This window comes from Branchiostoma floridae, chromosome 2, assembly GCF_000003815.2.
Source record: "Branchiostoma floridae strain S238N-H82 chromosome 2, Bfl_VNyyK, whole genome shotgun sequence".
NCBI lineage: Eukaryota > Metazoa > Chordata > Leptocardii > Amphioxiformes > Branchiostomatidae > Branchiostoma > Branchiostoma floridae.
Window position 1 is genome coordinate 28,780,190 of NC_049980.1, and position 27,115 is coordinate 28,807,304.

At 42.9% G+C, this 27,115-nt stretch overlaps 1 protein-coding gene across 1 annotated transcript in view; it reads left to right on the plus strand.

The window, feature by feature from the left end:
• The window catches only part of LOC118410354 (small conductance calcium-activated potassium channel protein 2-like), a gene marked incomplete in the record, with an annotated part of 141,176 nt that overhangs the window by 92,083 nt on the left and 21,978 nt on the right, over window positions 1-27,115 (plus strand). The window contains 3 exon segments of the mRNA XM_035812037.1: window positions 6,027-7,258; window positions 8,632-8,727; window positions 23,848-24,266. Coding sequence (XP_035667930.1) covers window positions 6,566-7,258; window positions 8,632-8,727; window positions 23,848-24,266 — 1,208 coding nt within the window.

The window sequence follows — 27,115 nt, forward strand, 5'->3', positions numbered from 1 at the left end:
AAGCTTGTGAAGTTGACACGGTAACGTTAGTAATCATCACGCATATTAGCTCAATGACATTTCTAATCATCTTTCTGCAATCGTTGCCGTGGAACTGTGTGCTTGCCATGGCCTAATTTACGCACCTAAGTGCGTACTCAATAATCTGTGGGGAGGGAGTCAAATTTCGTCTATAATTTTGCCTCGGGACGCATCGGGGGCGTAAATGTCACACTATATATTAAAAGGCTCTTTTCATTAATGCCTGGTGGCGTTTTTGATTGGTATGAGTGTGCCAATGCACCAGGGGTTTCAATCCCTCCGGTCTTACCCTTACCTACGTCACGTGGCCCATATTCCTGAAGAGCCACCCACCCCCTAAACTAGACGGCGAACACTGAACGACCGTGCAACAACCAAAGTTGGATTTGTCTGAAGTTTGATTTCATAAGTTGAATTTGATGTGAGACGTAAAAATATTAGTCTATCGTTTCATCAAAGTGTGAATGAAAAGACAACAAAACACATAAAGCAAAACAACATTCGTACTTTATGATTTCTCTATCGGTTACAGCGCGATAGCAGCGTCTAGTGGAAAGGGAGTGTAACCCAATATATAGGCAAAGTCGAAGGGTATCGCTTTAACCGGAATCTTTATTACTCCTGAAAAGAGGGTCACCTCCAGATGGAGTATCAAGATTCGTTGGGTAACCTCTATTTGCAGCTGTTTCTCTGTGTTCCCTTTGCTGCATTCGTATGCAGTTTGGCGTTTCGTCTGCTCGTAGCTGAGTGACGATGCACGTTGTCTTTTTCCCCACCGTTAACTGTTTCGATAAGTTTTTATTAAGTAATGTGATATTTAAAAAAACACCTTTATGTTGACGGGTACAGGTCATCACTTTTGCTAGGCTTTTGCGAGTCCTTATTTTTTTTAAGCAAATGTAGGATTATGTTTTAACTTCCTTCGACTGGCAGTTTAACACAGGGAGCAGCTAGCTAATCTCCAAGCAGATCCTACGGTAGCATAAGATAGTATCAAAAGCTGGCAGAGGAGGAGCGAAGCCGGCTTAGGAGTGTGCTTCGCTACCGCTACATGGCAAATGGACACCTTTTGGCTGACAACAGTCTTTGGCCAGTTTGGTACTATCTTACGCCATTGTAGGATCTGCTTGGAGATTACAGCTAGCTGCCTCTAGCTCCAATCAGACATTAGGCTCTGGTTTCGTACACTGCATTCATTATCTGGTTTGTTTAGTTTTATGATAAAACAACTACCTGAACATAAAAAGAAACCACTATCAGATACAAATCCTGTGAATCAGTACCTAGCTTGAATGGTTAATGAATTACTCGATTATTGAAGAGGAAAGTTTATAGATCTACTGCGTGTCTTGATAGGACTCTCAAACACGTGACACATGTCACTAATACAGAGAGGAATATCGTTGCATACTATTATTAGTAATGCAGATTAATACCTAATTTGCTAAGAATATAAGAAATGACTATTCTGTATTGATAAGTGATGGGAATCTCATTCTTATGACATTTAGAAGTTAAGCAAAGTTGAACATTTATGCATATCAGGGTCTCATTCACATAATCTATGGCGAAATGGTTCAATATCCTTTTTTGCTAAGACGAGTCTTTTATACTTTGAACAACTTGTTTTTGTCTGAATCTGCGTCTTGGCATTATGATTCTGATCAAGATGGATTATTCCGACATTCGGCAAACACCTCAGTCACACCACAAACACTATAATTACTTCACGGCGGATTGCAGATAAATAAGAATGAATAAAAGAAGTTTATTTGCAAGTTCATGCCCGAGGGCTAATTGCAAACGTAGGAGATATACAAGTGACAATGAACAGTTATAAACAATATTCTACTCTAATACTAGTGTTGGCTATTTCTAAACAGGTTGGGTTTGACTTCTTTTTTGGAAGCAGAGGGAGACGAAAAGCCCCACCTTTTCTACAATTTGTGAGTTCTGCGATTTCAAGAGAAAAGTGGTTTTCTGTTCGTCTGTGAGTGTGGGGAAGTTGGGATATGCCTTTGTGGCTTCTCTAAACAAAGTGATTCTTTCGTTTGGTTGAATGAACACTTGGAAATAAATTGTATCCAACGGACTCGTGTTGCATAAATGTGGAAGTGTGATGCTGTGAGAAAGGACACATGCAGTGGACATAGATTCCCTTTAGGCAAAAGCTATGTAGGGAACTACGCAGACATTTGTCTTATGCCTCCATGTCGCTGGAGGCTGCCACAGGTGAACGGCCGAAGGTTTTACAGATAGCTCAACGCATTTCATAGATGAATATTTTCACGCTTTGCATGTTTGATCTAGCTGTTGTCTTTGCATGATATATCAATTATGAGGTAAAGGATTACTAGTACATTTATTCTGCCTTTTTAAACCATACATCTTATATCTCAATTATGAAATCAAGTGTCACGAATGCACGTTTTGCCGATGAACTGTTACTATTAGATAGGGCCTTCACACTGAAACCGAATCAGCAGGAATCAAGCAGAACCAGCCGGAATAAAGAATTCGCGAAATTCGTGCCACCATCGGGCGGGAATTCCAAATGAACCTAAAACCTCGAGCTCTTCACACGAGAGGCGGAATGAGCCGAAATGGCGCCTGGATGAAAATCCTTGTATATTCCTGGGTAAATTCTAGAAATTCTCACTGCATTCCAGATATTTGTGTTCATTCTTATGGCCGGCCGGTTTTCCGTCGAATGAGATTAGAGTATTGCAGTTATTATAGTTAGAATACACTTTGAATGCCGCTCGATCCCCTCAAATGCACCTGGAAAGTATCGAGCATGAAAAAAAATATTCGGGACGGCCAAAAGGATAGGCATAGATATCCGGGATGCAGCGAGAATTTCTAGAATACACTAGGAATCCTAGGAATACGCAGAGAATTCCGGCCCGCTTCAGTTCAGACCGGCCTTCATTTCAGCCGTCTATGTCTTTTGGAAAGGGGAACTTAATGGTGTTTCCACGCTGCATGTAGTGAAAATATCCCATAGACACCGCAGGCTGTCTAGTTTCCAACAGGCTCAATTGGTAGCTGGAGAATAGTTGTAATTGACTAAAAGAATGATATGCAAGAGAATTTTGCCGGTTATAGTGTTCCAATTTGCAATATATATAACTTTATTGCACAACAATTGTACGAGGTACAAAGTATGGCATCTACATAACTACAGTGCTATAACTTAACTTAGGGCTTATCTAACTAATACATGAGTTGTAGTATGGGATAAGTTTCTTACAATCATTGGAGGCTTTTACAATCATTTGGGGAATTTCTAATGTCAAAACCTTCTTTGATATATTTTCCTATATCTGCCATGCATATGCATTGTAACTCACGCCATGGTCTTTTATACCCACTTCCATGTTATTCAGTCTATTTGGCCAATTTCTACTATATGTCACAGTCTGTATAGACTGACTGACGGTAGTATTACTATTTCAGTAACTTATGGAGAGCTTCTTCACCTACTTCTACAGATCACCAGGTGGAGGGGTGCAGCAGCCCTTCCACTAGATGTGCGACCTCGCAGCGACCGCGCTTTTCAAAGATCACGGAACGAATTTCATAGATGAAAAACGAATATTTTTCTTACGCTTTGTCTGTTTCGCTTTCTTCTTAGTCGTGTTTCGCATTTTGCATGATATACCAATTATGAAATCAAGGGATATATAATTCCAATTGAGGTTGCCGTGATGTCGCAGCGTTATCACCTTCCAGCCAAATTATCTTCCGCTAGAGTGTGATTATATTCTGAACTGAATGATATACAGTGACCAAGCGTTCAGCAATTGGACTATTATGCACGATATAAAAGTACAATTATAAAAGACAACAAAACAAACGAAAAGTAAAAAAAAAGTTCTTTAAGGCCCCCTTTCCACTAGACGGCGATCACGCTGCGCTGTCACTGCGACCTAAATAGGACATGTGTAACATTCGCTTTCACACTGGGTATATCATACAAAGCGTAAAAGTGTGATTAAGACAACAAAACACATAAAGTTTAAAAAGATTCGTCCCTTTTCTATACAATTCATTGAACGATATGTCAGATTTTAGGTCGCAGTGAGACAGAAAGCATGCATCGAAAATCCGATGCCACTCGCCGGCCGACCGTTCCGCAGCATTGTACACTGTGCCCAACCAAGTGTCCAAATGAAAAGCTCCCCTCTTCACGACTGACTGCTTTAAGAAACTAGCCTCAGGTGGTGCTCGAATCGTTTCATTTCCTTCTCATTGGAATGATTTAGTTCTAAGCAGCGGACGAGCACGCCGAAATCAAATTATGCGATAGAACAGATTAGCATCCATTTCTATAAAGCTGTTCAAAACGTGTGTGATGCAAAAAGCTTGCATGTTGGCCAATAACAAAAAAAGTTATGGGCGCGTGGTAGTAAGATATAAGCCGTATTTCCGACGCAACACCTCGCCAACAAATTTGGGCCACAGGTTGGTTTTACAAGCTGTACCTGAGTCCGGGGTTGTACACGGATGGAAAGTAGGGGTCCTTCTGTGTTTTATATATCTGTTGTAATAGAAATATGTAGGCGGGTAAATTGTAAAAGGACAGTGACATCTGTCTATGATTTAGATCACACCAACTTTACAATGAATATTTTGTTGCTTCGGAAGGATTTTACCATGATTTCGCCCCCCCCCTCCATTTGATATGAACCGTCCCTGTCCGTCGATATCGGTCGATAGTCATGAATATGAGCGATGCGTTACGGTGTGACAGAAAAACGACAACATAACATATACTGCCCTTCAATTCTTTGGCGGGAAATACCCCGTGTTATAAAGTGCTGTTTACGGTTTATCATTTTGACAATTTCCAGAAATATTTCAATATGTATTTTAGTTTTTGTATGGTCTTTTTCCCGTCACAAACATTCCTCACAGGTCTTGCTGTTTGTAGAAGTTATAAGCAAAGTCTAACAAAGTGGCAGGCTCAGTGGTAGTCTTTATTTCTTGTTTATGATGGCGTAGATACAATCTTTTTGAATCACATTTTATTCTAGTTGTCCTCTTTATCTTACCTATTCTTTTTGTTAAGTATTGTTATCTTAGTTTTGTAAATATAAACAAGTACGTTTACAACTGACACACCGAATGTTGGTTACCTTTATAATCCTCATGTGCGTTTTCTTTACATTTGCTGTACTGATGTCTGGCAAATAACAAACATGTATGTCATTATCAAAATAAAGCACAATGTTTATGTTGAAATGACAAGTGAAAAAAAAGAATATATCACACAACTTCGTCCACGGTGATACACTATCAGACTATCTTTCACCTCATACAGTCAAAAGACGTACCTTTATTTCATTCGATTTGAAATTTGCTTACAGGCTGACTATGTCGTATCAAACGTTACCAAACCCTCATAATCTGGAGAATTTGTACCATAATTTGTAGGTATGCACCAGGTCTCCCACTTTAACAGCTGTGCCAAGGCCACTTTCCCACCAGACGGCGATCGCGCTCCGCTCTCACTGCGACCTAAAACGGACTTGTGTTAGCTTCAATTTCATACTGGGTATATCATCAAAAATGTAAAAGCTTGACTGAAAAGACAAGAAAAATCACAAAGCATAAAACGGCAATGCTATGTGGATCACAATAATGTGTGTAACTTTCGAGGCTTTATCTCTGACGTGACATACCCCTTTTCTTCTTTACGTTGTAGTGTTAGTATGATTGCTATTATTTGTATGAGCCGCATATCATTTTTAATGATGCTAATACAGGAATTTGATTAAATAAAAAGATCCATTCAATCTGTTGAGCTATCTGTCAAATTCCAGGTCTCAGAGAGAGCACGTGAAGAGCGCCGTCCTAGTGAAAAGGCGGTATAACACAAAGCGTGACTCTTTGCTACATGACGTTTCCGCGGCGCGCCGCTGTGATGGCGGGCGTCCGTGAAAAATGGCGTCCCCTTTCCACCATTTGCGATTAAATCCGCCTTGTTTTCTCCTCCGCAGGACCCCGGTCCCTGTCTGGAGATTTAAGCGAGACTGCCCCACGGAAGGGATTCATCTGCACGGGAGCTAGAGGCCACGCCACTCCGCCATGAACCCGTGTCAACCGCTGCGCTACCAGAAATCCCTCCTTATAAATAATTCATTACAGCCATCGCAACAAGCTAGGAATGAGAACTATTCACCGATGGCATCGTGCCTTCAAAACCCCCGGCCAAGATGACATACTGGAATTCCTTGTCCGGACAAAAATAGAACCTCCCCATGGGTTAGGAACCGGGGTAAAAATATAGCGCTAACCCTTCACTGTACAATCAACACATGTGCCCTTTCAATCAATTCTGGTCACGACAGAAAAGACCGCAAGAAGAAACTGCAGCGGTCAATCTCCGCAGCTTCAATATTTGAAAATATCAAGCGAGTGAAAATCCTTTTTTCCGCAAGGGCACATCTCTATGTTGTAAAACCCACGTTTTGAGTACCTTTATATGACTACTTAATTTCCAAGCTCGTGATTGGTCGAGGGTCGCGGGCATAGCGTCATGTCTATTGTTGTGGTGCAGCCAGCCAATGAGGGCGCGAGGATCGATTCGACGGACAGCCTCATTCGTATGCAGGAGCAAGAAGCTTCCGACGCTTGCGCGACTGCTTCGTATAAAGACTCAAGAATGGAGCGTGGGGTTACCGGCAACACCAATACGTTCTACCACCATGAAATGGAGACACAGAACAAGTATGGCGCCGCGCCGAGAGAACTAGGTCTGTCCAGTCTGAGTAGGGGCAAGGGGCGGCCGCAGACCAGCACCTCGGAAACACACGAAGGAGTAACCCGCGGAAGAGCAGGGGGGAGAAGAGGAGCCGGAGGAGGCGGGGCGATCACTGAAGCTGCCGTTCCAGACGGCATGGACGGGCAGGAGGATAACCCATTCGTGGATATAACGGCACTGAATAATACTAAAGTCAACGGCAGTGTACGATCGCTGGGTTCCCCCTCACAGCTGAGGAAGCAACACTCGCAACAGGAAGCCCAGCCCATGCACGTCATGAACGCGCCCGAAGTGGTGGTCTCCAGGCCCGACTCCAAACGGAAAACCAATGTTGGGTACAGGCTTGGACACAGGCGGGCACTGTTCGAATACAGGAAGAGATTAAGTGACTATGCCTTGATATTTGGAATGTTCGGCATCATAGTGATGGTCATAGAAACGGAGCTGTCATGGTCGGTGTACTTAAAGGTAGGTCAAGTGAATTCCATACACCATCATCTACCTTCTGTATCAAACAACTAGAAGAGTGTTCCGAGAATTCTACAGGTTGATGGTTTCAAAGAGCCAGCATGAGAGCTCTACAGGGCACGGTATTTTCATAATCACTGTGTGCTGCCAAGTCGACAAGATCTCAGATTATTGGGCATAAAAACACATCATTAGTAGGGATCGCTTCAAAGCCTCTTTGCTCAGATGCATATTTTCCCTGTCAATCAAATCTAGAACAGACCCTCCCATATCCTCTATCAATAAAGACAGCGCATTTTTTCAAGTCGTGGTTCAAATCTAGTCCCTTTTGGGTAGTCAAAAAATAATGAATAACCTAAAGGCTCATAGACAGCTAGATCCTTTCCGAGAAAGGGATAAGATGACGCAGTCCTTTTGACATGTAGGTGCGGTGTTGACATGACGTTGTTTGCGTCTGCCCCCAGGCCATACACAGCATTACCACTGCTTGTAGACGTGTCACCCGATCCTTTGCTGACCCTAGCATTCGTGCCCCGCACAGAGTATCCAACCCTCCATCTCAAATCTTTTGAGCCCATTTTGTTTGTCTATGCTAGGTGCATTACCTCTTTAACAAATGTGACCAAAAGAGAAGAAAAAATAGCCTATTATGCGAAGAGGAATGTTTTTACAGTTGTCACATTAAGCCTCAAAAGGTTCATTTATCTTTTTTTGTTGTTTTTATTATTATTATTTAACGAGGAGATTCCGTGAAATCCCCACAGGACCATTGTGTGACGTCAGCCTTTTACTGGGGATTTTTTTAGGGCTGGGAAGATTGTTGTTTTCCCAGCGGAGTCTTTAAATGGGATATGGACGCGTGTCATATTGTTAACCTTCCTTGATTTTCTGCCAATTTCTCGCTGAACCCCGACCAAACATAAAAGCATTTTCCCATCATTGTCTCTTATACACCGCTGGGTTATCGTCAGGTTCAGACCGTGGTACCGTATGGAACGGTACGATACCGTGTGAAATACTTAATCCGTTTGATACGACTACTGCTAGACTAGATTATTTCATCTGCGCTGGATTTGACGCCTGTATGTAATCAGTATGACATGATATTTGATAAAAAAAATGTGGATTTCAATGTTTTGGAATATTCTTTGTATAGTTCAATTTCCCCCCAACCATTTCCGTGTAAATTTTCATGACATAATGCAGAAAATATAGCAGCTTCATATAATATAAATAAATTGCTGCCATTTCGCAATGTATTTGCTAGTTAAACAGACAATCTATGCAAACCAAACCATGTATTTACGAACTTAACGTGTGTGATATGCTTTTAAACATGTAGTCAATTATGTGCCTTACCCTGTCTTTTTCAGACATCGTTCTACTCTACGGCTTTGAAATGCCTTATAACGTTCTCCACGATCATTCTTCTGGGGTTGATCCTGGCCTACCATATCAGGGAGATCCAGGTAAGTCAGCAAAACATTCAGCTTCTTCTCTCTGTGCATATCGTAACCGTGGCGAGATGGTGCGAGTCATATAAGTTGGTATGCTGTACTGTACGGTACATGTACAGTCCGGGCGCCGACGCGCCGTGGTTAGTCCATGAATCAAGCAAAGCCCCGTGTTTGGCAAGTGGATCTCAGTGGGCTAAGTAGGGCCCTGGAAATTGCCTGCATTAAAGATGCGTATAGAGCAGGCCGACCGCCGTAATGGGCCTACAGCTATTTGTGCCGCGGCGCACGGCAGTGCCGGTAGACAGGGTTTGACGAGGGTTTATTGATCCCCGCTCGGGTAGACATTGTGAAGATACCGGGGGCGGCCGGGGCAGGGGAGGCTGTACATACTGTACGGGCGGCGTGGAAATAGAACGGCGGGCGGATTCCGCAGAACGCCTGGCACCATATTGGCCGAGAAATGTGATGTCTTCCTCCCCAATTACGCCCCTTCCATTATTACAAACCCGGCCGCTCGCTCGCTCCGTCGTGTGACGAAAGAGCTGGAGGGGCCGGCTAATTATATTTCAGCCATACCATAGGTATGGTGAAATATATTGTATTCGTAATGTTTCTTTCTTCTTTCTTTCTTTCTTTCTCCTGCCAAATCTTCAAATCGAATCAACTCCGCCGTTTTTTAACCGATTGACTTGAAATTTGGCACAAAGGTAGAGTAAGTCAATACCCTCATTTTTTTCATATCTGCCTTTGAAATGATTTTATTGAGGTTTTTGTCAATTTTTATGTATATTTTGGGCTCCTGTACCCTGGTATTACAGCCGAATGACATGAAATTTGGTACAGAGGTGCCCTGATCATATGCCCACCCAGATTTGATAACAGTTTTGGTATACGGTACAACAAAATGCTTAATTTTGCGATTTTTGGCCATTTTTTTGACAAAAAAAGCACATTTTTGCCTCCTGTACCCTCGTTTTACAACCGAATGACCTGAAATTTGGTATAAAAGTGCCCTTCAATTTTGTGCGCATGAAATCAATAACAGTTTTTCCATACAGTACAACATAATGCTTAATATTGCAATTTTATGGCCATTTTTAGACAAAAATTGGACATTTTTGGCTCCTGTTTCCTCGTTTTACAACCAAATGACCCGAAATTTGGTAAAGGGGTGCTCTAGATATTTATCCAAATGACCCATGTATAATTTTTGGCATGGAACACTTTAAAATGATATATTTGGGAATTTTTTGGGTCATTTTCCAATGGCCAAAGGGGTCAACGACCTCAAGGCCTATTGTTGCATGAGGGAGATGGCTGAAATATGCTGTATTTGCTCTCAAGCAAATGTCGGCCTTTCTAGTTTTGTCTTGCTGTCGTCCGATTGTCACAAATCCGCGACAAACACGAACGCTGCAAATGCCTCCGCTTTACACTGTCTTGTTTGTGTAAACGTGGTGACGTCAGGTCCCGTAGGATAGCACTGTGCTGTGATGTGATGTGTCTTCATACGTCTCAGTCCGTTCATTTGTTAGTGCTAACCGAGTAACCGTTCCAAACCCGTGCTTGTTTATGGCCGATGTGTCACCGGTCGGTACTACATGTCCGCACCCGGAGAAAGGCGCACAGTAATCGCCGCCCGCGGCATCAAAACGCAGAGGGTGCTCGAAAATAATGCCCGTGTGCATTTAGCCGTGGAGCCGTGTGGTCTTTGCTTTGATACCCGAATGAAAAATACCAGGTGGACGATTTATATTTTACAGGAGGCACGAGAGAATGAAGAAAGCATGTCTACGGTAGAATTTCAATTGGGAAATCCAAAAGAAACACATTGTGTTCCATATTGTGAATCAGGTTTACCGGTACCCGACGTTTGAAGACCCAACCACACATAACGCAAAACGATACGATAAAAAAATATACCATTACTGTCTACATAACTAGCAGTTCACTGCTGGCAATAATTATTATATCCACCATGACGTGCACAACAAGGTGGGTGTTTTCAAATTTCAATGTGGATGTCATATCGTTGACTTTTGTTTTTGTATTTAGATATTGCGTTTCCTAAAAGGCCCGGTCACCTAAATGTAGCACAGCCCACTTAAGTAAACCTCTCTGTTCCATAATGTTCTAGTTCTAATCCGGTCTTACAATACCGACCGGCGATATGTTTGGAGGCTGCCCCGTGCATGTGGCACAGTTTGCGTCATCTGAAACACGGTGATTGACAGGGCAAACGGACGAGGCGATCAAACTTCCTCGCGTGTCAATCATCTCATTAATTACGTGTCAAATCTACCATTTGTCTATTTTTAAACTGTATGTACTAAATAGGCGATCGTGATCAGATGGTCTGAGCGATTCACGAGTGCTCCAATATCTCGGTAAAAATCCTAATTTGTACATACCATCCCGTTCAATCTGTTTTTGTTTGCCATATTATCAGAGGGTACGTGGTCTTGAATCTATACATACAGGCTTGTTGTTTATTTGTTTGCTTGTTTGTTTGTTTGTTTGTTTGTTTGGAACGTTGCGACAATCAGAGACCATGTCGAATCTATAGGTTCATAATACCCCTCGATTAGAATTTGAAAAAAAAGAAGAAAATCTACCTAGTTGAATACGTAGACAAAGTTTCAAATATTGTTGGGGTTGAATTTTATTGACATTCTCTGATATTTGGACAGGCATACGGTAACGCTGTATATTTCAAAGGCCTGTTCCTTCGGAAATCCAATAAATCTGACAAGTAAGTAACCCCTTACGATCTAAATGACTAAGAAAAACCGTCCAGTTGCGGCCCATGTCTCTTAACTGCCCATATGAGCGTTGACAGAGATTGCCACAGGCCGCAGGAACTCCCAATGCCAACAAGATCAACAGGCCAAAAAAAAGCTAGCAAGACAACTTTGGCTGTAGATCGTTAACTTACCAAAAGACCCTACCACCCTGATGGTTTATATATCACTTTTATCACCCGGGTAAGATAAAATAAACGTCCTAACTTCCTAACCGCCGTTTCATTTTGATTCATTGCTATCGCAAATCATTTCCTTCTTGAAGAAAGGGGCCTCTTCTGCCCGTTGATTTGAGCCGAACTGTCTGACTCGTTGTGAAAAGATTGACCAGATACGTGAATCTTATCTGAAGCTGAAGGTAACCGTGAATCGTTATTCTGGAACTGATGTGTGCCTTCAACTGCGCTCATTCAGGAACATATTTACCTTTCACAATATGTTGGAAATGTTGCCATTTACGGTGCTCTACATCTATCCCCTGATATCACTATGATAAACCTTGTTGTGCCACTTCCAAACTGAAATCCTACCCATCCATCCCACCAAACATCCAGGTCGAGAAGGGTCTTCGTCTTCCTTAGTAAGCATGCGTATGTCTGTTCCTTCGACACTGGGGTCGGGGATCAACACATGAGCATCTTTTATCCGATCACGGATCTACCCAAGCTGACGAGCTAATTCTCTTCTCCCTTTAACGTTGTCAGAACTGGCTATCAATGTCAGTAGCTACTGAATAAGTTTGGACGAACCTTTGGTTATAAAACATATCTGCTCTTACATTCCCATTATACTAGTATGTCACAAAGCAAAAGGAGGAGAAGGGGAAGCCTAATTCATTTGCTATTTACTATGGTTATCTGTAAACTATAAGTATTTTTGTTGTGACCTGTACTTGACGCAGTTGGTAGATATGAAGTATATTCCCTCATTCTTTCATTCAACTCTCCGACTGACGAGAATTATTTTTAGGGATACATCGTAGATTTATATTTGTCGGTCCGCCATGGTTTTTATTTTTTCATTTGCTTTGAAAAGTCAGCCCGATGAAATTATGCATGGCACCTGCTGTCGTTGTGCTAGTGGAAATATGCTTGATACGCGACATTGTTTTAAGTTCTTCGAGTTTTGAAATCTCCTACCGCTTCTGCTGGGCCGAATTTGGAGAAATATCTTCCGATGCAAGTGGGCCTGAACTTAAGTTACCGGTTGCGCCACGCCGAAAAGATACATCGGCGCTGTTTTTGTGAGATGTTGGATGATGAACCCCTACCCGAATCGCGCGATATATCGAGGCCATTTTTTCCTATGTACCCCATCCATCGCCTTGTCGCCTGTAGTAGCTCGCATGGGAGACACAGTGCCACACGTGGGAAGCCATTATTTCCAGAGCTCAGCAACCTTCAGGACAAGAAGGAGCCACTTCAAGCATCTTCGTCTGATCGTTCCTACTGCCTGACGTGCTTCATCAGAAGCATTTTTCACTTTCTCTTATTGCTTTCAGTTGCCATCCGCTTCGCATTAGAGTGTCAGAGGGTCTAAAATCGTGCTGCATAGATCCTTTGTCTTCAAGCGATATATATTCTGCTGTTTCTTGTTGTCGGATTTAGCTACCAAAGGGAGAACATGATTTTTTTATCTCTATGAAAGTCCAGTAAGAGGTCAGGATTTTCTGTCACCATGGAAGCCAGCTCCAACACCACGATTCTCAGCTTTATAACAACTGATCCATGTCAGCAATTATGCATAATTTAACAGCATTAAGATATTGACTTACACTAGGGTCACATTTTCAATACCGGACCCGGCCGGGCAGTTTTGGCGAACAAAACATACGATATAAAAGACAACAATACACACAACATGTACACAAAGTCATTAAAGAGCATAAATTGTGCATATCGACCGATGTACACTTTAATTTTTCGTTTCCACAACCAGCCCGCCCGGACCCGGTTGGGTAATGCGACCGTAACATTTAGAGGCGTTGACCATGAAGCTTCTTGGAGCCTGACCAGTGGAGTCAGACCACACCGCAGACATCAGTCCATGGGACCACCATGTCGTGGGCTGGTCATCCGCAGCTGCTGACAGCTGGACTGGACGATGACCAGCGCTGACCGCTCAGGAGATGACCCCAGGGTCAAACAGAATCATTGCAGGAGGTCCCATCGAAACGCTCTCTATTTGCGGAATGACTTTTCCATGTAGGGGTGGAAAGTCCTGTGACCTTTGGTGATACGGGTCACAATAAACATAACTTTGGCGCGTTAGAAATGCACCGTCCGCACCGAACGGGAAAGGTCCAATTTCCTCACCGCCCACACGTCATATCACGCTCCTAAAGGACCGAACCGGTAAGGTTCCCACGTCCTATCTGTCTGAAGGCTTCATCTAAAGCATATTTGTCGGACTATGACACAGACAGCAGATAATGCCCCCCCCCCCCCCAAAAAAAAGAATCTTAAAGGTTTTAAACTTAGCTACATCTTTGGCGTATGAAATGTAGTCATTGGTGCATTTGAAACACAAATGTATATTGATGCTGGAATATTGTATTCTCGCAATACAGGACAAGGAGCTTTCAAACGATATCTTAGACATTATCAAAATCTAAAACGTTAAGCGTTTTATTCTGTTGGCCGGCCAATATGCTGATATTCACAAAGGTTGACCGTGTGGCGGAATAATAGAGATTATCATAACGCACATTGTCATAACCTTTGACTCAGAAGAAATGACAAAAATTGATTAAATCTCTTATCTATCGAAAATCAATAAGCTGGACCTTTGGGAAGGTTCGGCCATTCGCAGAATACGTTTTTGTGCTGATTGACACGCCACAAAATTTATTTGCCATCCTGGAGAAATAGCCTTACATCCTCGTAAAGCCCGAATGTGTGACGGGACTTAAATCTTAGGGTTTGCGTCACAAATACAAAATAACGGTGTCTGATCACTGTCGAGGGTCATTCTGGGTTTTTGCGTTGCCATCTCTGATGTGTTTATCTTCATTGAAAGTTATCAGATGATTATTAATGGCATAATTAATAGGTTGCAATTGGTAGCATTAATCTCATCTAAAGGGAAGATATTCCATCCAAGCATCCATGGAAAATAAATCTAATTTAGTCATAATACGGTATATGAGAATTGTGGTATCAAATATGGATCATCCTTCACTCGGAAAAGCTATCAGGGCAGCATCGATGATTATAGACGCTCTTTCCTTTGGACCTGCATAAAATATTAATCCATAAATGATTGAAGTCATCATGAACGATGCACACGCACAATGTCACTGCGGTAGGAGAGCATTTGTCATCCCTTTCACATGACGGTGAGGACGGAATCAGCATAGTAGGCTGTTTCAGCGTGCGGCGTGGCTGCAGTGAGTGATCGCTGAATCCAGGCGCCATCTTTGTCCTGAAGGGATCGCCCTGTCTGCCACAGCAGCCCAGTGGATGTGGATGTTGGCCTGTGCAATGTGTGCCCGCATACGTCCTGCTCACAGTCTGTTTTTAGGAAGTTTTTTAAAGACTCAATCAGCTATTCAACCGATGCCATAGATTCTGTTTGGCGTCAGTAGCGTTACAGAGGAAACCAGTGGTCTACATGAATAAAAATAGTCCAGATCGCTTCGACTAGATCATATATGACTAGACATAACATCTATATCTATAATGGAAAGAGAGAGAATAACGTCAAATTCGTCTACCATCCTGTTATTCAAGTATGTTCAGTATCTAGATCTACGAGGCTATTTGAGCAGGATTAGAAGAAGTATCCTCACTGACTTCAAATAATGAACTGGTTACTACTGGAACTACCTGGTATAAGTATTAAAGATGGCGAAGGGAACCGGTCCAAAATTCTATGACACATGGGCAACTTGCTTTGCACTTGTTCTGTTCAAGGCCGGAACGGGGATCGATGTATGGCATCGATAAAATCTACGGAGAAAAATGATGAGCGGCGACGAAAGGGCCCCTATCTCTTAATTGATATTTGTAATATGATAGCATATTTTATTGCAGAGGGTATACGACCATATGGTCCATTAGTACATGAAGAATGGATCTGGTCTCTCGGTGCGGGCCCACGCTCATTCCTGTAAAATATTTCTTTCTGCGCCACTTGTCCCGAACATTTGTCAGAGTTTTATTTCCAAGCCTGCATGCTAGTTAGTACCTCTTTGACAAACTGACGTACAAAAGGTTGATTTTGATGCGTTCACGCCAGGTTGGAAAACACATTTCATGTTTAGATTTGAAAAAAAAAAAAAACTTGAGAGGGCTGAAAAAATCGATGTGGGCAGTCTCCCCGGTTGAGAAAGCTATTGATCTATTACAATTGTTAGGCTCTGAAGATGGACCTGCACGTCGGGATGCAATCTACCAATTGGAATACGTTTGACCCCGGCTACTGGACGGCAGCGGTCGGATCTTTTCCCGCCATTTTTCATCCCATTTTTCGAATATAGATAACGGAGACGGCAATCCAATCCAGGGCCAATGTGCGTGGCGAACCTGAGTTGGGTCGTTATGAGTTTGTGTGTGTGTCCGTGTACTGTGTGTGTGTGTGTGTGTGTGTCCGTGTGTGTGTGTGGTGGTCATATGTGTGTTAAAACAAATAGCATACGTAAAGAGTTAGGAGGAAAAGGGGAAAGTATAAACTGTTGTCAGTATGGTAGACTTTGCTATGCTGAGGAATAAGGATGATGTGCTTCTCTGAGCCGTCCAATTAGACTCCCTTGTCGCAGCTGAAATGATCCCGAAATACCAGTTATTGTAATCCTACGGACGCCGCCGTCACTATGGCAGCGTAGGAGCCATTACGGGATATCTAATCGAATGCCTGCCTCTTAGCAACATCATCTTAATGTCCGTTACGTGGCGTAGGTAGTCTCTCCAAACGGCTATAGACCATCTCTCGCACTAAATGTACTAGGAGCATCCCATTTGTGGCCATAAAAAAGCACGAAGAGACAGTCTTTCGGTAGGAAGCAGTCATTATTTCCAAGTCCCAATCCTCCCAGCCAAACAGTCATGTCGTTTCCACCGCCCATTCCGCTGAGCACATGTAATATGGACAAATATGCTACAAACAACTTTCCAATTCTATCTAATGGTTTCTTCGAGAACGCGCGCACACACTAGTTTCTGGTCACCCGACTCTTCAATGTGGCTGCCTCATTTAAAAACCTATTTTTCTCTTGTATACGTTATGTAAGGAGTGTAGAATTGTAAAACCACGGACATCAAACGTTTAGCTGAGATTGCAATATTTTAAAAGATAACCAACGCGTTGGAATCAATTTCACGTTTTTTTGGCATCTCACTGTGGTACTGTTATGTTGGTATAGCCGTTTTGCATTCAAACGTAGTGGTATGCAGTCTATATTCTAACATATTTCCATATATTTGATCTAGTTAAGATGGACTCCTGTCTCTAGTGCATGCGCTTGTCCTTTGCAAAAATGTTGCGTATCGACTTGCAAACGATGCAGAGAAACGAAACAGCAAACGATGAGAATCTGCATTGATCCACAAAGGTTGCTCTTACCTTGTAAATCAGGTTTTATATCTATCCATGCATGTATTTGTTAGTTTTTGTTTGTTTGTTTGTTTTTGGGAGAGAGATGCACAAGGGTAAAGAAAATTTGACAAGCTCTCACATTGACAAGACTTGTAAGGCATATGACGTCATTTGGAGCAGAACATGACAGGTTTATCGTCTGACGTGCTGCAGAGACGTGACGTGAGGAAAGCCAGCTGTTCCCTTCTGCGAGATCAAGAGCTGGATATCATCCTGGCAGAGATCCGGACTGTCTCACCGCCGCCGGTGCGGGGACTCCAATATCATCCATATTTCCAGGGGTATACTATAGTGGTTATAACGTTACTTTATGAAGTCATGAATTCCATGGTCACTTGTCAAATGTTGGCAATGTGTCCAAATGTTGGCCTCACCAGGGTGCGTTCCTTTGGAGTCCTCCGGTGCGAGGACTCCAATAACACCCATATTTTTAAGGATAGTGGTTATACTTTGTGAAGTCATTGATTCCACTGTGGAACGTCAACATTGTGTGTAACTGTCGGCCTCACCAGGGTGCGTTCATTTCGAGTGCGTTTCTTTATCTTCTGTTCTGAAGATGTTACGGTAAAGATTTCCAGGTGGCAGATAGCGTTCACCGCCGCCGGTCTGCGGCGGGGACTCCAATATCATTCACATTTCCAGGCGTAGTGGTTATACTTTGCAAAGTCATTGATTCCGCTGTGGAACGTTGACAATGTGTGTTACAGTTGGCCTCACCAGGGTGCGTTCATTTCGAGTCCGTTTCTTTTTCCTCTCTTTTGAACATGCTATGGTCAAGATTTTTAAGTGGCAGACAGCGTTTGGGGTAGGGAAGACCTGATGTGGTTCTTAGCCCTCTATGAGTTTATTTTGAACCTGCATGGTAGTTTTCTTTTCTTTTTAAGTCCATGAATGACCTTGTCTGATGCCGACCAAGAGGGAAAAGAACCCGTCCGCACGCCTGCCACCATTAAGACCAGACCTGGCGCCATCACTGAGCCTCCAAGATACGATCATGAGAACTGATCCACCTGCGCCCTAATGCACATGGAGGAATATTACCCTCTAAGTCTCTCACGAGGGACTTAAGTCCATATGAACCCATTTCCTTCTGTACTAAGGCCTCATTATAGAAGGCAATAAAGCCCCAGATCCGAAGATATATATAGATTGACATTACAACCAATGAGCGTTCCAACAAGTTTCGAAATGAATGGTGACAAAAAAGTGTCGCAGAAGTCCAAGACCAGTGGCATTATCAAACAATTGTGAAAATTTGTCTAAAAGAACCAAATTTTGAACACATGTAGTTGAATGTGCTGTAAACGAATCTAGACATGGAGGCATGTCACAGTCTTCCCAGGAGCGATGTTCTGGCTTTTCCTTACTATTTCACCTAGGACTTAATAGGGGGTGGGCTCCGGCCTGTGCCACGACAAGGTTAGCTACTATGTCTTCTTGGAGAGTTTGTGAATGTAAAATATTTAACCTCTTGTGTACCAAAGTTGGTGCTTTTAGACAAATCTGCTCACGTCGGTCTTATTTTAGCTATGCCCTTTAGACTTCAGTTATGATTGTCTACCGTGCAAGTTCTCGCAGAATAACCATAGGGCTTTTATACCTGGTATCGTTATAGGGATCAAAAGCTCCTTTTCTAGAGCCTCGTTTTTACGTGTTACTTAGACTTTAACGGCCCCTTTTCCTCTACCTGATTGTGGTCAGAAACTATTTGTCCCGGGTCGTATCGTAAAAGTGATCCTGCACTGGTGCCAGCTTTCTCTGTCAAACACAATTCGTTTGAAAGATCTGCTCCCCTCGGACATTGAAGGACGATCGCATCGCCCAGATTCATTAAGTTGAATGCCCATGGCCTTGCTTCCTCAGATGAACCGATAGATCCAGGGTCGGTTCTTCTCTCAGTGGGGCGCTCAAAACTTCTGTATGGTTAACACATGGATGGTCACGGACAGAGACGAATTGTCAATCGGCCTGGTCGAACGAATGTGGCCTGCACCTTTCTTGGGAAAACAATTTGTTAGACAATCTGTTTGAATTTCAATTCTTTTGAAGAACAATGAGACTATTTCTGCTATTCAAAGACATTGAAATAGATGTAATATGAGGAAGAATTGTCAATGTCCTCACAGCCATATCGAAGACTAATTGTGAAAGTATATTTTTGTCCGGTAAAAAAGAATTAAGGCAAGAAACACAGCACAGATGACCTTTTTCGTTCGTTCCTCCCACAAGTAACTCACAGCTTTCAAATTCTTCTTGTAAGATTTTTGCATAATATGTCAGATATTGTACGATTGTTCGCGGTGGGTTTATTTAAGGATAGGAGGGAAATGGAGGTTTTTGTTGTATTCTAAAATTGTGGTTGAGACAGTGCAGTAGTCATACGAGGGTGACCTATTCGCGGCGTCATGAGTTCGCGGTGGAGAGGTCATGCGCCGCGAAAATTGAAACCATCGCGAAAGTTTCAAGATTTACGTACAGGGATACTAGTAGTCGACCGCACCAGCTGCTCGCTGGTCAAGGGCAGTAATCCTGTATTGGTCTGCGCAGGAAGTGATCCCCTGTCATCTTTCTCCCGAACCCATCCCCTGCCCGGGCTCCGCGCAGCTCTAAGTGGATAACATCTTGACCCGAGTGTACACAACTCATCCGAGATGGCCTGTAGAACTAATTGAGGCCGACTGATGGAAAGGAGGTCGCGCACATAACACATTTCTCGTCCATTTAAGGCCATGCAGCTGACATGGGCAGCTTGAACGACGTGCGCGAATACGACGTCCATATAACACTTTGGGTCTCAAGCTTCTATGCACACAGAGACAGACCCTCGACTACAAGTTGTGGGTAATCTACATTCGATCCCATACGCCAATACGTTATCCATTAAGCAAATGCTTCATAGCAGAAGGATAAAAACAAATATGTTCAATTAACAATTGACGTGCATGGAGGAGAAATTGAAGAGAGTGCTTCGGGAGACAATCAACGTTTAGTGGATTTCGTTGGCGTCTGACGACGTCAGCATGGTGCATTGATGACAGAAACTCACTCTCAGACGATTTTGAAAAAGAAAACTGTATTTGTGATTCAGCTTTATCCGGAAATACGACGGATTCATGACGTTTACACAGCGTTTTTTTCTGATGTTGTAAGCCGGTGGACATTCTTACCACGGCAGTAATACGGCAGGCGGTACCCGTGATAGACCGATTCACCGCCTCGCGTGGGCGGAGCCCTGGGGCTATCTGCTTACGCCTGGAATTTTCTGGTATCCTTCCGCTTCAGAAATGGAGCCAGGCGCTGCCATTTCTATGCAGAGATCTGTCCAGGGGCGACTCACTTGTTGCTAATATCCGGTAGAACATGGACACGTTTGAAAACTGTTTGCTAGGATACCAATCTATCCACAGCGATTTTCGACGACTCAAAATAGCGATGGTTCACATTGTAAAATATGACTTTCATTTCTATCTTTTTTTTTCGCACTGCTTACACTTGACTTTACTCGTATTGTACACATTGCAATAGGATGAATGACTATTAATCAATTTGTGAAAGATCGCATTTGGCTATTGCTCTTGCCTGACACAGCACCTTTCTTTGCCCTATGGCACTAGTAGCGTTCACTGAAATCCACAACAAATTACCAAAGATCTTGGACTGCCTAGTTGTAACTTAACTCTGTAAGAAGACGGCAGCGTAAGAGGATAGGATATGGGAGTATGAAAAGGCCCATTTTTTTTTAAAGCCAAAGGTTTAGACAGAGATGAGCTTGTACACAACTTGTCCGGGTATACCACTTTGTCCTTGGCCTATCATTCCCCCACATCACTTACTTAAACGGTCTCCAGACGGGTCGTGACGTCATCAAAAGAACCGAAAAGTCCGTCATTTCGTTATTGAAAGTGCGTCATCTATTGCTCTCATAATTTGAAGAACCGGCCTGCTTGCACGGTTTGGCGAAGTCTAATGGCCCATGCCATCGCTGTTGGTTTGGGTGATGACACGAAACTAGGTCAATGAAAGGCTAAAGGGTCAATCTGTGAAGCAAATGACGTAGATACACTCAGAGGTAAGAAGAACCCATTAAACACTTCCCTTAGAACAGTTTTCCACATCGTTTCACTTCACCTCTTCTTGCATCTAGATGTGGACAAACGGTTCACTCTCTCTCTCTCTCTCTCTCTCTCTCTCTCTCTCTCTCTCTCTCTCTCTCTCTCTCTCTCTAAGCTCTCTCTCTCTTTCTCTCCTTTTCTCTCTCTCTACCTCCCACTCTCTCTCTCTCTCACGAATAGTTAAGTCGTCTGAACGTTTCGATTGCTAGGATGTAGTGTTACGGCACTGTTTGACTAATGCAGATCCCCATCCACTGTATTTCTAGCGGCTGGTGTGTGCATCGCTTCATCAGTCATACGCTCCAAAACGTGACCCCTGTGAGCAGCCCCTCGTTTGCCTTGCCTCCGGATGACTGGAAATCCAGCCAGAATTAGCTTATTTCCCCCAGGACATTTTAGGGCACACATCAAACCATTTACAAGATCCTCAGGATATTGTGCACAAGAGGAAATATATTGACAGAGCTAAAAAAAGTGCCACCGAGCAGCTGATCGAAATTCCAGGGATTGAAGCGAGAGCCCTTTGGCGGTTGCTAAGATAGATCGATCTTCATTTGAAATTGTCGGAGCTCATCTTCATTTTTCCGGTTGTAAACTAACTACGCAGCGCAGACGATGTTGATCTCTTAGAAAAACAAAGTGTGTAATCCTATCTGAGTCCACCATTATGTTTAAGACCTGCGGTGTACAAATTGGCAAGGCGTTATAAACTACCGAGCAAAAGCAGGCCCAAGATAGTCAGCATGGATAACTGAGCCTAATGGGTCCTTTTGACAGATGACGTCATTTGCAGCGCCAAGGACGTCCCTTGCAGGAATCTTTACGCCATCACATGGCGACACACGTATCAGAACGTACCACTGTATTTGTGGGGGTCTCTTACTGACATATTTTACAGAAAAGCATGTGTAATCAGTATGAACTTTTGTAAATGAACGAGGATTTGCGGACTAGGGCGTAATTGGAAAGTAGCTAAGATGAAAGATAAGGCAATCTTTGTTTTCAAATGGAAGTGAACATTGCGATATTGGTTTGCTGATAGAATCTGCTAGGTGTACATGTTACACCAGGGGGTGGTCCTGAGTCATTAGACATTTTAAGTTAAAGGGAATATGACGCCAACACGTAATCCTGGATAATCCGTGCTGAATTACAAATAGGGTTCTGTCTATGTATAGTTGCACTATGCTTAGAGTATAACGTATATTGTGTACGATGCACATAAAGTAGAATATTTGTCTCAAGGTTACCTACACTATTGACGCTACTTCTGTGACATCACTCTGATACTAAATAAAGGCTTCGGATGCGGAAATTATCATCCGCCTTCCTTGTTTTTCGGAAACAACTCCATGACGACGTCGTGGCAATATTTTCAGACACAGATCGACACATTGCCGCCTTTCGTGTACTACAAAAAGTTGCACCTTTCCAACGTTTTCGGTCTGATCAGCGAGCATTGCGGCCGTCGCGTGTAGCGTCACAGAATGGCGCAACGCTCGACTGGAGGCATTACGTTGACGTCGACTCGGTTTCCATCGTACCTAGTCTTTTCAGTTTTCATATAGTACATGGTTCGGCTCAATTGACAAAAGAGAATACATGCGACTGGAATGACATTGTCTGAGGTTGCGATATCTCCCAGTCATCCCAGCTGACCAATAGACACAGCTCCACCGCTATGAAACCAGCCAAACTGTGTGATTGCTTTTTGCAAGAAACAAATGTACCGCAATAGAGCCCCGTAACCTTGATTAATCATAGATCACCCTCCTAAAGCTGCACACAGGTTGTAAAGAACGCCTCTCTAGACAGTAGGAGAGTCATCTTTACGACAAAGATACATTTAATGGTTGATGAGAGTTCGTAACTGCCTGCGCCGGTCATGCAAGGTCATCGAAAACCTCGTGAAATACTAGGTTACCGTGAAATTGACCCGAAGATCTGACTTGTAGATGCTGAGAAAGAGGCCACGAATGGGTGCTTCTTTTCCCCCGCTGACACACATTACCTGCTCTCATTGTTACCAGAACGTGCTTGGGTAGTTTTACACGGCCTAGGTGGTTAAAGTCCACATGGTACATGTTCCTGAAAACGACTTATGAATGTGCAAAAAGCCAGACAAGCACCAAAAATACTTTCGTCAATAGATGCTCCTTCCCGGCTTGATGATTACCAGCTGTACTGTTAACATCAGCTGTTTTAAATGTTATTTTTATATATGACATTAAAGATCATGCTACAGGAAGATGCAATATCAATAGTGCATAAAATACACTTCATCCCTCTTTCATTTTGTTTCAAAAGCAAATACCAGAGAATAAAATATTTTGACCAGTTCTGCTCATACACTACAGAAGGCAACTGAGAACGCGTATCTGCATCCGAGTGTATAGCCGGTATAACCACCCTTCGGCGTAACACACGCGGAGGGGCAGCAGCTGGTTATATTACACTGAACGACCTGTCACACCTAACTTTTGCACATCTGACAGCAAACGTTGTCTAATGAGGATACCCACACAATAGTTCTGGGAAAATACGAATCTTTTTTTACGTTTTATACATACATTCGTCATATCTTTATCTGATGTTCTCTTATTACTCTTATTACTGTCTTGCAGCTTTTCATGGTAGACAACGGCGCAGATGACTGGAGGATAGCCATGACTTTTGAAAGAGTGTTCTTCATTGCGCTGGAACTCGTAGTCTGTGCAATACATCCTATTCCTGGTGTTTGGATGTTCACATGGACCGCTCGCATGGCCTTCTCAGGCGCCGTATCAACGAAAGAAGCCGACGTCGACATCCTCCTCTCCATACCCATGTTCTTGAGACTCTACCTTATCGCCAGAGTCATGCTGTTGCACAGTAAACTCTTCACAGATGCTTCGTCCAGAAGTATCGGTGCCCTGAATAGAATAAACTTCAATACGCGCTTTGTTCTAAAAACGCTGATGACAATATGTCCAGGGACGGTCTTACTGGTTTTCACTGTCACGCTGTGGATAATAGCGGCATGGACAACGACAGCCTGTGAAAGGTAAGCTCTAACCGGCTCGTTTCTTATATTGAATTTCAGATTATCTTTTGTTGATGTACATCGTATTATTAGATTTCGTCATTACAGTTTGCCGATGATAATGATGATGACCATTTTACTGCCTGCTCATTGTGGTAGAGGGTTGAAATTGGATGTCCACAGGCCACCGATAACGGCCAACCTTCATGCACGTAATTTCACATGTTGGTCGTGAAATCAATCTGTTCATTACCTTGGATCATGCCACAGGCGATGTTTCCTCTCATTCAGTACCCAATTATCTCTCGTCCAATAATCGCCCACAGTTTGGTCATATAATCACGCCACAATACTGCTGCCAAGATTGTTAGAATGTGCATATTGACCTTGCAGCAAATCACTGCCTTCTACTTCCACGTTTGTGTCACTTGTTGAAGCTACTGCGACTGCGGTGAAGTATGAAACCGCTGCCGTTGCCTTGACTTCTCCTCAAGATGCATCTGTCACGTTATGTAACAAGTCATTGTACCATTGAAGCAGGTCGCTGAGGTTTACTGGTTTGATAAACTGCATCTCTCCCATCAGCAGACATGGTGATTATACTGCAACCCATTTCAACAGTCACCAAGTTTACTTGCGAAAATAGATGACCGAAACGGCATCATTGATTATGCTTCAGGCCAAAGCAGCTTGTTCACAAAGTAACGCAGATTAGACATAATTCCAGCCAATTGCGAACTAATGTTGGGCATACTCTGACGTGTGCATCAAGTGTCACAATCTCCGGTAAAAAACTTTTAGTCGTAGATACGCTGCTCATACCATATTGTAACCGTTATATTGTGTGGAGGTTATTGCTAACTTGTGATTAATAACATAGGGTGGATGGGAGAACTTGTAAAATGTCAAGCGGATAATTGTCCCTTTCGAAAAAAAGGTCACATTATGTAATAAGTGCAGCAATTTTTACAACAAAAAATAATAGATAGTTTCTATGTATTATGCAAACAAGATACATCGGACTACGTCCATAAACAGAACTTTGTAATGCAGCCTTTCGGGTTACTTGAGAGCTCCTTGTACTCTTTAAGATGATCAATACCTTCCTTTCCAAAGTACTTATTCCCACATAAACCACAAAGACAATTCAATCCGCTGTCAGGAGTTCTTCATTTGTCTTGGAATTTAAGTTTCTCCTCCTGAAATTAAAAGTCGGTGGGAAGTCATTACGTTTTACTCGCGTTTGATCCCCCAGACCTTGAAAGTGCACGCCTTTGTGATCCGAACGTTGATTGATTTTGCTCTATCGTGTAAAGCAGATGAGAGCCATGATACATCATGTTGTCTGTCACAACGAACTGGAGAGTGTTTCCAGTAAAGCTCTTTAGCTGCCTCCGGCCAAATCCCTTGCTATAATACGCTGTCACGCACAGACATATTCGGAATTTCTCTTGCACAAATTAGAAACGTGTTCCAACTCCTTATTCACAAGGGTCGGAGTTGTGTTTATTGTACTTCTAAAGACGTCCAAACATCTAGGGCCTGTGTTTCATCAGCGTTGTTGCACTCTAATTGATATAAAGTATATGAAAGGTCCGCATAACAAACTTTAGCAATGCGATGTCAGGTTAAACGTAATGTATGTATATTCTAAAGTGACAGCATTGAGGGGCCCTTGATTAGCTTTGTGAACGAAAGGCAACTAATGAGAAATAATTCGACTCTTAAAAGCATTGGGCACCGAGGGAAAACATGTCAACCCACATTGAAACATTTGACATCAGTTTAGATAATGAGACTTGTTGCCTACGTAACTATTGAATCTATTGGGTTACGGTATGTAATTCATGAATTACTATTTTATACCCCCGCCCCCCTTAATGCCATTGTTAAGCACTCCTGCCATTAGCTAAATGAGCATCAATCCGATTTGCTTACCATCTACCGTCGCATCGTATTGTTTGTACGGAATTAGTTTCCACCGGCATTAAGGGAGGGAACTTCCGAAAGAGTTTGCACACCATTCATCACGAACACCACGCCAGATTCATGCGTGCACCTTTCGGAGACCGTCTTATTTCTTCCGAAGTAATGCGCGAGGGTTGGTGCGGAGCATGTGATTTGTAACGATCTTAGCGGCCTCTTTCGATAATAGAAAGTTTGCGAGGGATCGTAGAGGGACTGCACGGAGCATAAATCGGGATGAATGTCTTTGAATTTATTTGAATTGCATCAAGGATGTATGCCGTCCCCACGTCTCTGTCGTTTGTAATTTAGCCGTAACCTAGATAAGAAACGTTTTCGGGCAAAGAGATGATGAAGAGATCCCCCGATAAAGATGAGTACTGTGTATTCATATCTATAGGATTAACCTACTGCACTCCTACGGGCCTCATTGACGGAAAGCAGTGGTTATTGGGATTTTCTCCCACACCAGGGGAAATCACATAGTTCTGTTTAATCGCAGAGAATCAATCCTCTATCTTCAGTTTTATTGTTCTTTTGTTCCCTGCCCGACCCTTTTCTGTTCAAACTTAGCGGAGTTGGAGAAGCAAACTGTTCGTCCTGACAAGCAATTCATCTTCCATCCGCCCTAAGGGGGAGGGGGTGTCGAAGTTGTGAATTTCAGAATAGATGTTGAGAAGAAAACCATTGGACAGCTCAAAGTTCAAATTGGATTGACGTTTAAGGCTTACGAGACATTCACATGGATGCTGCCTGGCATGTCGAAATGCCAGTCAATGCTTCTATTATTTGTTTGAAGACTTTTACATTTTTATTCACAAATTCAAATTTGTTTATGTACTTTCTCAATTATATCTTGAAAGTGATATATTGCCGCAAGGAATAAGGTAGCAGATTTTAGTTCA